This window comes from Penaeus monodon, chromosome 1 (genome assembly GCF_015228065.2).
Source record: "Penaeus monodon isolate SGIC_2016 chromosome 1, NSTDA_Pmon_1, whole genome shotgun sequence".
Classification (NCBI taxonomy): Eukaryota; Metazoa; Arthropoda; class Malacostraca; order Decapoda; family Penaeidae; genus Penaeus; species Penaeus monodon.
Window position 1 is genome coordinate 53,027,228 of NC_051386.1, and position 12,232 is coordinate 53,039,459.

At 35.1% G+C, this 12,232-nt stretch overlaps 2 protein-coding genes across 2 annotated transcripts in view; both read left to right on the forward strand.

Moving 5' to 3' along the window:
* The window catches only part of LOC119577045 (sialoadhesin-like), a 31,858-nt gene extending 28,788 nt beyond the window's left edge, over positions 1–3,070 (forward strand). The window contains exon 6 of the mRNA XM_037924723.1: positions 2,867–3,070. Coding sequence (XP_037780651.1) covers positions 2,867–3,070 — 204 coding nt within the window. The remainder of the gene's footprint in view (positions 1–2,866) is intronic.
* Positions 2,863–11,341, forward strand: LOC119574396. The gene is made up of 5 exons (XM_037921620.1): positions 2,863–3,062; positions 3,368–3,643; positions 4,568–4,725; positions 7,858–8,076; positions 10,398–11,341. The coding sequence occupies exons 2-5, from the start codon at positions 3,415–3,417 to the stop codon at positions 11,028–11,030; spliced, it is 1,239 nt and encodes a 412-aa protein (XP_037777548.1). The 5' UTR covers positions 2,863–3,062; positions 3,368–3,414; the 3' UTR covers positions 11,031–11,341.
* The last annotated feature ends 891 nt before the right edge of the window (positions 11,342–12,232 follow it).

A 12,232-nucleotide genomic window follows, 5' to 3' on the forward strand; every position in this document is an offset into this window, starting at 1 on the left:
TAAAAAGCCCAATTTGAGCCCCCAAAAACTTTCCCTCAAAAAACAGTTGAGAAAAATGCGTGTGAAATTTCCCCAAGGCCTTTATTTAGTAAACCTATATTTGTTGCGGGCCAAAGGGAATACTGAAAAATTTAAAAGAATTGAAGTTTGGGTTCAAAGGGTCATTATAGAACAACTACGTTTTTTTTGAAGCGGTTGCGGCCTGCAAATAGAAACCCTTTTTCACAGAAAAAAATTTTATTCTGAGTTTTTGTCAAAGCCATGTTGTAAAAAATTTGAAAAAAGCAATAAACCCGGCTCTAAAAAAACCTCGTCCTTTTGCATTTATCCCGTTTTTTGGTCACGGGAGGAGGCCCCCGTTGTTTGTTGTTTGGCTGTTTTTGTTGTTTTTTTTTTGGGGTTTTTTTTTTTTTGTTTGTTGTTTGCTTTTTGTTTTTTGGTTTTTTTTTTTAAGATAATTAACAAATTTTTCCCTTAAAACCCAATTATTATATGATTTCCTTTTATAAACAACAAAAACCCAAACACCCAAACCCCAAAACCCCAAAAACCCAAAAAACACACAATTTAAAAAATAAAAATAATATATTTGTTAAACTATAAAAATATTTCCCCGTATATAAATTGTTTTTTCCTAAAACAAAAAAACCCACACAAAATTATTTTTAAATTTTTATAACATTATATAAATATATAAATAAATATAAAAAAATTTTGGGGGGGTGGGGTGGGTTTTTTGTGGTTTTTCTGTTTTGTACGGGGAAAAAAGTATAATTTGAAAAAAGCTCCAAAACCTCCACCCCCAACACACAAGGCCTCTTTTTTTTAAGTTTTTGTTTTTATATAATATTTTCCCAAATTTCCCCCCATATATATATATATATATATATATATATATATATATATTTTAATAATATATATATATATAAAACACAACACCAACACACACACACACAACACCCCACACACACACACACACACACACACACCACACACACACACACACACACAAAAATATATATATATATATAATTATATATATATATATATATATATATATAATATATATAAAATATATATATATTAAAACCCCAAATTTATTTTTCCAACCCCACACACCACACCACCCCCAACCCCCCCACACCAAAACACCCCCCCACAACACTTTATATATTTAATAAAATTTAAATTTATACTAATTTTATTATATTTGTGGTTTGGTTTTTGCGTTTGGTGGTGGTGTGTGTTGGGGTATTAAAATTTAAATTTGAATATATTTTTAATTAGAAGTAGTTTTCAAAAAAACCCCAAAAAGAAAAAACCAACACCAAATTTTTATATTTTATTTATTTTTATTAATAGTTTATATATATTTTTATATTTTATTATATATTTTAATATATATATTATATATTATAATATATGTATATTATACATTATATATATATTATATATATAATTTTATATATATATATATATATATTTTATATAATATAACACAGCAATTATCAAAAAAAAATAATAATATTAATTATTCTTAAATATTTATTACTAATTTTTATATGTATCCCACCACGGCCCCCCACACCTTATTTTAAATATATAAATAACTTTTAAATAATACACTAAAATTACAGAAAAAAAAAACACACACCACACACTCACACACACACACACACACACAACAAAACACACACACACACACACACCACACACACACACACACACAACACACACAACCACACACAAAAAACGAAAAAACAAAAAAATAAAAATTTTTTTTTTTTTGGTTTTTTTTTTTTGTTTTTATAATATATTATATATATATATATATATATATATATATATATATATAATATATATAAAATATATTATATTATTATGTAACAAAAAAAAATTATTATAAAAAAAAATATATATATATATATATATAATATATATATATAATTATATATACATAAAATATATATTTATAATGATATTAATTTTATATATTATATATTATATATATATATATTTTATATATATATATATATAATTTGTATATAAAAAAAAAAAAAAAAATTTATTAATAAAAATAAAAATAAAAAATAATTTTTTAAAAATTAAAATATTAATAAAGTATACCACCCCCCCCCCCCCCCCACAAACCCCCAACCCCACACCACACCAAACCCGCCGACCCTAAAAAAATTTCTTTTAAATTTTTAAATTTTTAATAAAGATAACCCCCAACACACAAGCCCCCAGGACCAACAATACATAAATTAAAAAAAATATATTGTATATTTTTTGTTTTTTTAATGTTAGGCCTTTTTTTTTTTCCCCCCCGGGGGGTTTTTTTTTTTTTTTTTTTTTATTTTTTTTATATTTTATATTAATTTTTATGTTTAATGTATATATAACCCTTTTTATTTTATTTTATTCACCCACCCCCCCCCCCTTTTTTAAAGCAAGCCCCCGACTTCCACCCAACCACCCACAAGGGGCAAAAGACCACAAAATATATGGGGTTTTTTAAAATTTTTTTGGATTTCTAAAATTTAATTTTTTTTTAAATTAAAATTAGCAACCCCCCCCACACACAACAAACGGGGTCAGGATTTGGTTAAATAAAAAAAAAAAATATATTAATTTAAAATTTTGGCCAAACCCCACAAAACAACCCCCTTTTTTTTTTTTTTTTATTTAATTTATTTTTTTTTTTTTTTTTTTTTTTTCCCCTGTCCCTTAAATGAAATCGTCTTCCTTTTTTTCACCGGGGGCCGCCACCTCCTTTCCTCCCATTCTTTAGGACACAACATCGATCACCAGCTCTCCCCTCCCCCCTTTCCACAAACTTCCCCAACCGTTGCGTCTCCTGCAGGTGTACCAAATCGGCTCGAGTTCTCCCGTGGTTGAGGTCACACGCCCGTCTCCCTCCTTCAGCGTCGCCAACCTCCGCCCCGCCAACGCCTACAAGATCATTATCGCCGCCATTAACGACAAGGGCGCCTCTCAGGTGACCGAACTGAAGGCTTACACCGTCAAGGTTCCCGAGACGCAGGAGGAGACGAGCGCAGGTGAGTAGTCGTCGGTAATTGTGTGTGTGTGTGTGTGTGTGTGTGTGTGTGTGTGTGTGTGTGTGTGTGTGTGTGTGTGTGTGTGTGTGTGTGTGTGTGTGTGTGTGTGTGTGTGTTTGTGTGTATCTGTCTTTCTGTATATTTTCCTATGTGTAACCCCAGTGTTTCATCGTTGTGCAATGTATATATCGCAACCTCTCTGCTTACTCCCCCTGATTTCAATTCATCCCCACCGCCCCTGCCTCCCTGGGGCCCTTCCCCTCCGCCCAAAGGCCCTCCGTGTATTTCGTGTGCCATTCCTGCAGAGCCGACGCGCGACAGGGGGCGTGGTACGAGCGTGCCTCTGGCGGTGATGGTGGGCGGCGGGCTGGCTGCAGTGCCAGTTGTGGTGGTGGCAGCTGTCCTCATCTGGCTCAGGGTTTGTCGTCGGGCTGGTGGAAATGGTGGCAGCGAGGACGGCAGCTCGGAGGGCAGGGACCGCCGGCCCTCCAGCCACAGCAAGGACGGCGGCTCCACGGACCTGGCGTCGGAGGTCACGCAGGCGGACGAGAGGAACCCAGACATCATCTCTCACACTCCTGGTGAGAGAGGCGCTTTGGTGTTCTCAGATGACGCTTCCTTTCAATATTTTCTTAATTGTCTTTCTCCTTTTTTCTTTTCTTCCCTCCCTTTTGACCTTTCATTTTCTTTTCTTTTTTTCTTCTGTTTCTTTTTTTCTTCTTCTCTGTCTCTCTTAGTTATATTCTCTGTCTCCTTTTCTTTTCATCTCTGTCTCTTTGTCCTTTTATTCTCACCTTTTCTTTTCCTCCCTGTCTCCTTTTATTTTACTTATCTGTCTCTTTTCTTTTTTCCCTGACTTCTTTCCCTTTCTTCTATTATCTCATTTCCTTTTATTCTCTGTCGCCTTTGTTTTGTTTTTCTATACATTTTTTCCCTTTTTCTCTGTCTCCTTTTCTTTTCTTTCCTTCCCTGTCTCTCTTTCTTTTCTATTATGCCCCCTTTCCTTTACTTCTCTGTCTCTTTTCTTTTCTTCTCTGTTTCCTTTTTTCTCTCTTTTTCCACATCTCAATCTCTGTTTCTTTTATTCTTCGTTTCTTTCCCTTTACTTCTGTCTCTTTTTCTTTACTTCTCCGTCTCTTTCTTTCTTCTCTCTCACACTCTCTTTCTGTCTCTCTTCTTCTTTTTCTCTTTTCCTTTCTTTCTCTGCCTTCTGTCATTTTCTTCTGTCTAATTTCTTTTCTTCTCTCTCTTTTTTTCTTCGTTGTCTCTCTCTTCCTCCTTTTTCTTTTCCCTTGTATCTCATTATCTTCATTTGTCAGTTTGTTGTTGTTGTTTTCATTGGTTTTCTTTTCCGCCTTTGCGGCTTGTGATTTGCAAACGCAGATACGAAAAGCGTATTCGAGGTTTGCACAAGAAGCCAGTTCTTGTTCTTGCTCTGTAGTTGACTCAGTAAATAGAAGAGATAAGAGAGATAAGAAGTGCACTGTCATCCCCCGAACACGCAGATCCGACCGAGTGTGTGGAGAAATGCGGGGACATCGCTACCATATCGACAACTTCGTCATTTTATCTACCCAACGGCGGTCCAAAATATCCATCTGCTGCTGCAACAGCACCTGTGGCCTCGTCTGTGGCTGCTGTTGTCACACCTGCCCCTACGACGGTAAGCATGCCTTGAGGTGTCAAGATTGATTAACTTGATTGGTTTGATCGATTTGGTTAACAACGAGTGAGGGGATATATAGAAGGGAGAGAGACGGCAAGACAGAATATGTGCACTCTGTTCGTTGTTTTGTGCATACATATATATTTATTTATCCATATATCTATATATAGTTTTCTTTCTGTCTGCCCCCCCCCCCACACACACACAAACACACACACACACACACACACACACACACACACACACACACACACACACACACACACACACACACACACACACACACACACACACACACACACAGTATCAAAGAAACCACGAGAACTAACCCCTCATCGGGTATAAAATTGCGGCTGGCATCTTCCTAAATAACATTCCAATAAATTCAAGCTACAGCCATTTACATTTCTATACGAACTAGCTACATTCAGTGTACAGAAATTCCATATTCAAACTACACATAAATTGCGTTCGACATCCTATATATCCATGTCATTGAGAGAAGGTCCGCAAAGCAGCGACTGTGAAGTAATATATATCATATGTATATATCTAACTTTATGCATATCTATATATGTATAATACACACACACACACACATAAAATATATATATATATATATATATATATATATATATATATATATATATAGAGAGAGAGAGAGAGAGAGAGAGAGAGAAGAAAGAGAGAAAGAGAGAAAGAGAGAAAGAGAGAAAGAGAGAAAGAGAGAAAGAGAGAAAGAGAGAAAGAGAGAAAGAGAGAAAGAGAGAGAGAGAAATAGATAGATAGATAGATTAGATAGATATATAGATAGATAGATAGATAGAAGAGATAGATGATGTAGATAGAGAAGATGATGATAATAGATAGAGAGAGAGAGATGGGGTGGGGCATAACTAGAGAGAGAGAGAAACACACACACACACACACACACACACACACACACACACACACACACACACACACACACACAACACACAGAGATAGACAGATAGAGAGAGAGAGAGAAAGAGAAACCACCAACTCTACTGTACCTCACATATTTCCAGCTGAAGTTCCTTATTTCTAATTCATGATTCGAGGCTTCGCAAAACACTTCGTAGATTTATGGTCGGGCAACCTAACTACTCCTTAATACTTCAAGAATACTCAATCAAGGTCGCCTGGCTATACAGGCATTCTAAAAACGATATAATTTTTTTTTTATATAATTTTCTTTTTTTAATTTTGTTGGAGACCATTAAAACTTCTGAAATGTTAGCGTTGAGTAGGTGTTTTAGCGAACCCATTTGCTCGAAGCACTTCAGTTGCTGCTTCGAGTTGAGGAATGATTTATTCTTGGAGATTTTATCCTTGGAATTTTAGTACATTTCATTTACATTCATATATATATATATATATATATATATATATATATATATATATATATATATATAATAATATGTATATATATATATATATATATATATATATATATATATACATATATACATTGTATTGACTAATATGAATTACCATGTCAATCATGGTAATAATTGCTATTTATGATAATGATGATACTGATGATGACAAAAAGTAACAAAATAACAGTAATACTAGTACAAGTTATGATATTGCTTATAATAATCAATGATAATTATATGATTAAGATGCAAAACATTAATGATAATGAAATCGTTTAGGCACTAGTAGCAATGATGATAAAAGGAATAATTGTTTAGATAATTGCAAAAAAAGTAATTATATGGTAATTATATGGATAATGATAATAATATTGATTACAAAGATTCTGATTCTGATTATGTTAATGGCAGTAGTAGTAATAATAGTAGTAGTAGTAGTAGTAATAGTGATAGTAGTAGTAATGATATTTATGACAATAATAGTAATGATAATGCTAAAATAATATTAAAAACAATGATAATAACGATAAGATAATATTAAAAACAATAATAATAATGATGACAAGAAAACATTATAATTAAGATAAGAATTTTTGTAATTATAATTATTAAATTTACTGTAATGTTTATTGTTTTATTATTATTACCATTATCAATAATATCGTTGTTATTATTATTACAATTATTATAATCATTGTTATCATTTTTCTTCTTCTTCTTCTTCTTCTTATTCTTCTTCTTATTATTATTTATTATTATTATTATTATCATTATTATTTATTTTATTATTATTATTATTATTATTATTATTATTATTATTATTATTATTATTATTATTATTATTATTATTGTTAATATTATTATCATTATCATTATCATCATCATCATTGTATTTATCGTTATCATCATTATTATCACCCTTATTATTATTATGATGATGATGATGATGATGATGATAATGATAATGATAATGATAATGATAATGATAATGATAATGATAATGATAATGATAATGATAATGATAATGATAATGATAATGATAATGATAATGATGATAATGATGACGATGATTATTATTATTATTATTATTATTATTATTATTATTATTATTATTATTATTATTATTACTATTAATGCTATCATCATCATCATCATCATCATCATCATCATCATCATCATCATCATCATCATCATCATCATCATCATCATCATTATCATCATCATCATCATTATACTTATTGTCATCATTATTATTATCATCATTAGTATTACGATGACGATGATGATGTAGATAATGTTGATGGTGATGACAATGATGATGAAGATGATGATAATGATAATGATTGTTATTATTGAGAGAGAGAGAGAGAGAGAGAGAGAGAGAGAGAGAGAGAGAGAGAGAAAGAGAGAGAAGAGAGAGAGAGAGAGAGAGAGAGAGAGAGAGAGAGAGAGAGAGACAGACAAACAGAGAGATAGACAGACAGACAAAGAGACAGACAGAGAGACAGACAGACAGCCAAAGAGATAGGCAGACAGCTAAAGAGACAGACAGACTGATAGACAGCCAAAGAGACAGACAGACAGACAAAGAGACAGACAGACAGCTAAGAAGACAGACAGACAGACAGGAGGCAATCACCCACCCCAGCCCACCACCTCCGTCCATCACTATCTTGACCTTCTGATCCATCACAGCTTCACTGACAACGACCTTTTATCTCCTTAGGGGGGTGTGATGGAGTACCCGCAGATCGTGTGTTCGGAACCCAGCCTCTCCCATGTTCCTGTTCATTCCCACGCCCACACGACAGGTCACACGGTCATCATCCCCCGCGCCCACACTGCAGCTCATGCCCACGCTGCAACTCACGCCCACTCGCCCCCTTGCGGTACTAATGTTGTCACTTCGCAAGTGCCTTATTTTCCTGAGGGACAACAGACGCAAGTAAGTTGGTTGAAGAGGTGCTTTCGTTATTGTGTTTTCCTGCTTTCTCTTTTAATGTCTGTGTTTAGTGCGGTTCCTGTTTAGGTAAGACCTTCAGCCCCTTTTCTTTTTCTCTTTTTCATTATCTCTTTATTCTCTGCCTGCCTGTTTGTCTGTCTCCGTCTCTCTCTCTCTCTCGCTCTCTCTCTCTTCTCTCTCTCTCTCTCTCTCTCTCTCTCTCTCTCTCTCTCTCTCTCTCTCTCTCTCTCTCTCTCTCTCTCTCTCTCTCTCTCTCCTTCTCTTTCTTTCTCTGTCTTTCTGCCTGTATGTCAGTCTGTCTCTCTCTCTCTCTCTCTCTCTCTCTCTCTCTCTCTCTCTCTCTCTCTCTCTCTCTCTCTCTCTCTCTCTTTCTCTGTGTGTGTGTGTAGATATTTTTTTCTTTCCCTCTTTGTCTTTGTACATTGTAAATTCCCTCTCCGCTTTTTAAATTCGTCTCTCCATTTGTCTGTTTCTATCTTAATTTCTCCAATTAAGTTTCCCTGCTTATTTTCATTCTTTTACTTTTTACACTGTCAATATATTAAGTAACTGGGGTACTTTCTTTTGCAGTTTTGTTCATATCTATTGACTCGAAACACAATTGCTTGTTCATGCTCCGTTGTATGAAATATTGTTTCTATATTGACCATTTACATGTGTATGTACATGGTGAGAAATAAAAGGTGTGCCTGTGTTTATGAATATATCTTAAAGGAATGTTATCGAGCATACTAAATTTTAACATGAGACGTTCATCAAATGGATAGATCTTTTGTATTTTATATATATATATCTGTCTTTCCATCTGTCTATCTATCCTCTATCTATCTATTTGCCTATCTATTTATCCATCTATCCATCTGTCTATATATCTATCTCTTTATATATCTGTCTATCTATCAAACTAACTATCTACCTGTCTACCAATCTGTCTGTCTATCTTTCTATCTATCCATCTGTCTATCTATCTATCTCTTTACTAGTCTATCTATCTATCTCTTTACTAGTCTATCTATCTATCTAGCTATTTGTCCATCGACCTACCTACCTATCTTCCTTCCTACCTACTTACCTACCTACCTACCTTCCTACCTACCTACCTACCTACCCATCTACCTACCTACCTAAATACCTTGCTACCGACCTACCTACCTTACTACCTACCCACCTACCTACCTACCCATCTACCTACCTACCTAAATACCTTGCTACCGACCTACCTATACCTGATTAAAGTCAAATCCGGATAAGTGTACTTGTTCTGAGAGATCTGTATATAAATACTCATATGAAAAATTGATTTAATTGGATTCCACTTTTTGTAGTAAAAACAAAAAAATCGTACAAATCTACAGAGATTTATGAAAATCCCTTTAAATTGCATTTTCCTGAAGGTGAATTAGAGTAGCTTACGTAATGTACATTTATGAATATCAAACAAGAAGAAGCGACATATCTAAATCAAGCCTGTGTTACCAAAGCATAAGGTTTGGTAGGGATTAGGGGTATGAACTAAGGGTGTTGCCTATTGATCGCTCATTCACCCCTTTTCGTACTCAAGTCACAATGATTCGTATGGTATTTCGCTGAAATAAATGCTTCATGATAAACTCTAAAAACGTAAACTTAATTTTAAAACATAGTGTATGAGTTAAAGCAACTGCATGTCACGTAAATCAAAGGAACGGGTTCAACTTTTAAACTTTATTCTTTGCAATAAATTATTGACTTAAACAATGCATGTTTTGTTTCTCTTCTCTCTCTCTCTCTCTCTCTCTCTCTCTCTCTCTCTCTCTCTCTCTCTCTTTCTCTCTCTCTCTCTCTCTCTCTCTCTCTCTCTCTCTCTCTCTCTCTCTCTCTCTCTCTCTCTCTCTCTCTCTCTCTCTCTCTCTCTTCAGCATTTTCATTCTTTCTCTTAAAACCTTTTTCATTCCCTTTTAAGACATTATCCATTTCTAAATATTTATGAATACACATGCACACGCTTTTGCATTCCTCACAAAAATATCTTATCTGATAAATCTATAACGGGAATAAAGGCCTCTGCTACTCCCACTTGCTTGAGGATTCCTAGCGCCAGCGTTGGTCAGGAAGGAGTCCCAATTCTCCGCTTCCTTCAAGCGATTAATTGCTAGGTGCTAGGACTGCAGAGACCTCACCTGGGTCTTTCTTTGTACTGTAGAATGTATATATCCTTGCTTTTAGATTATCTGCTTTGCATGTTATGGAATATTAAAGTCCTTCACGCCTGATACGTGAAATTATAAGGGTATTTATTAGTTTTGCCAAATATTTCCCTGTAGGTTATGGACGTGCCCTTGCCACCCCCCTTGTCCTACAATCAGGGTTACCAGCCTAGCGAGCACGACTACCAGCCCGCTAGCAGCCAGTGTTACTCCACCTTAGAACGTAAGAGACACCAGCAGGGCTGTCCGCAGCAGGGATTTCAGCACATCACTGGCTTTCAGGCTGAGGCTCTGCACTACGAGGCGAGTCAGCAGCCCGCCTTTCCTCACCTCTACCAGACTCCGTCGGGGAATTACTCGCAGACGCCCCACGGGTCCCAGTACAGCTTATCCCAGTACCAGGGCGCACTCGTCCAGGGCGGCCACCCGCCGATGGACTCCCCTTCGCAGAGCCACCAGGGCACCCTTAGGAGGGGGTCGTCGAAGAAAGGCCCCAAGCCGGAACCTCCCCTGGCGAGCGTCGCGGCGCCCCCGATGGCGTCCGTGCACCACCATCACCAGTGTGACATCCACGGCCCTCAGGGGGCCCTTGGGGGCGAGTCGAGTGGCACTCTGAGGAGAAGCAGACGGGAGGGCGAAGGCCGGACGGATCCTCGGAGTTCCGCAGACGGAGTGGAGCTTTCGGGGGAGAAGTCGAGCGCCCCGACGCCCTCCGCCAGTAGGAAAAACAAGCGGGAGAGTGCCGTGTGAGGACGGGCCGCGGCGAGCAGGGAGCCTCGTTCTGCGCCAGACAGGTCGCTCAGCTCCGTCGTGGCCGTGGCGGTCGTTCTGAGTGAATCCCGTACCGGTGAGGAGACTTTGGGGTTCGTGTTCGTGGATGAACTTCCCGGTTCTTAAAATAGCAAATAAATGTGTTGTAAGCACTTGGTCGTATATAACTGTTCATTATATGAAACAATTAATGATGAAGTATGTATCATGCGAAAAGGAAAGTAATTGATACATACATGTTTATATGTATGGCACACACACACACACACACACTCACACACACACACACACACACATACACTTACATACATACATACACACACACACACACACACACACATACACACACACACACACACACACACAACACACACACACACACACCACACAACACACACACACACACACACACACACACACAACACACACACCACACATATATATATATATATCATATAATATATATTATATATATATATATATATATTATATATAATATATATATAATATATATATTATAATAATATAATATATATATATATTATATATAATTAATACATATATACTATATATATATATATATATATATATATATATATATATATATATATATATATATATATATATATATATATAATCATATAAGAACATATATGTATATATATACAATCAAAAACACTACACACATCAAATCACACACACACAACTACAACACACACACACACACACACACAACTATATATATATGTATTTGCAATATATTTACATACACACATATCATATATATATATATTATATATTATATAATATATATATATATATATATTATATAATATTATATTATATATATATATATATCTATATATATATAATATATATATATATATATATATATATATATATATATATATATATATATATATTTTATATATATATATATATATATATATTATATGCACACACACACACACACACACACACACAGATATATATATGTATGTGTATTGGTACATATATACATATATATGAATATATATCACATAAACACACCGAGACTCTGAGAAAACCAAAGAAACTCGCATGTCGAGAATCGTGTCTTGGATAAATAAACTTCTGTGAAACGATTTTTAAAAAGTGCAGAAAACGTGTGTATTTTCACTCAGGTGAAGTTTCGAAACAAT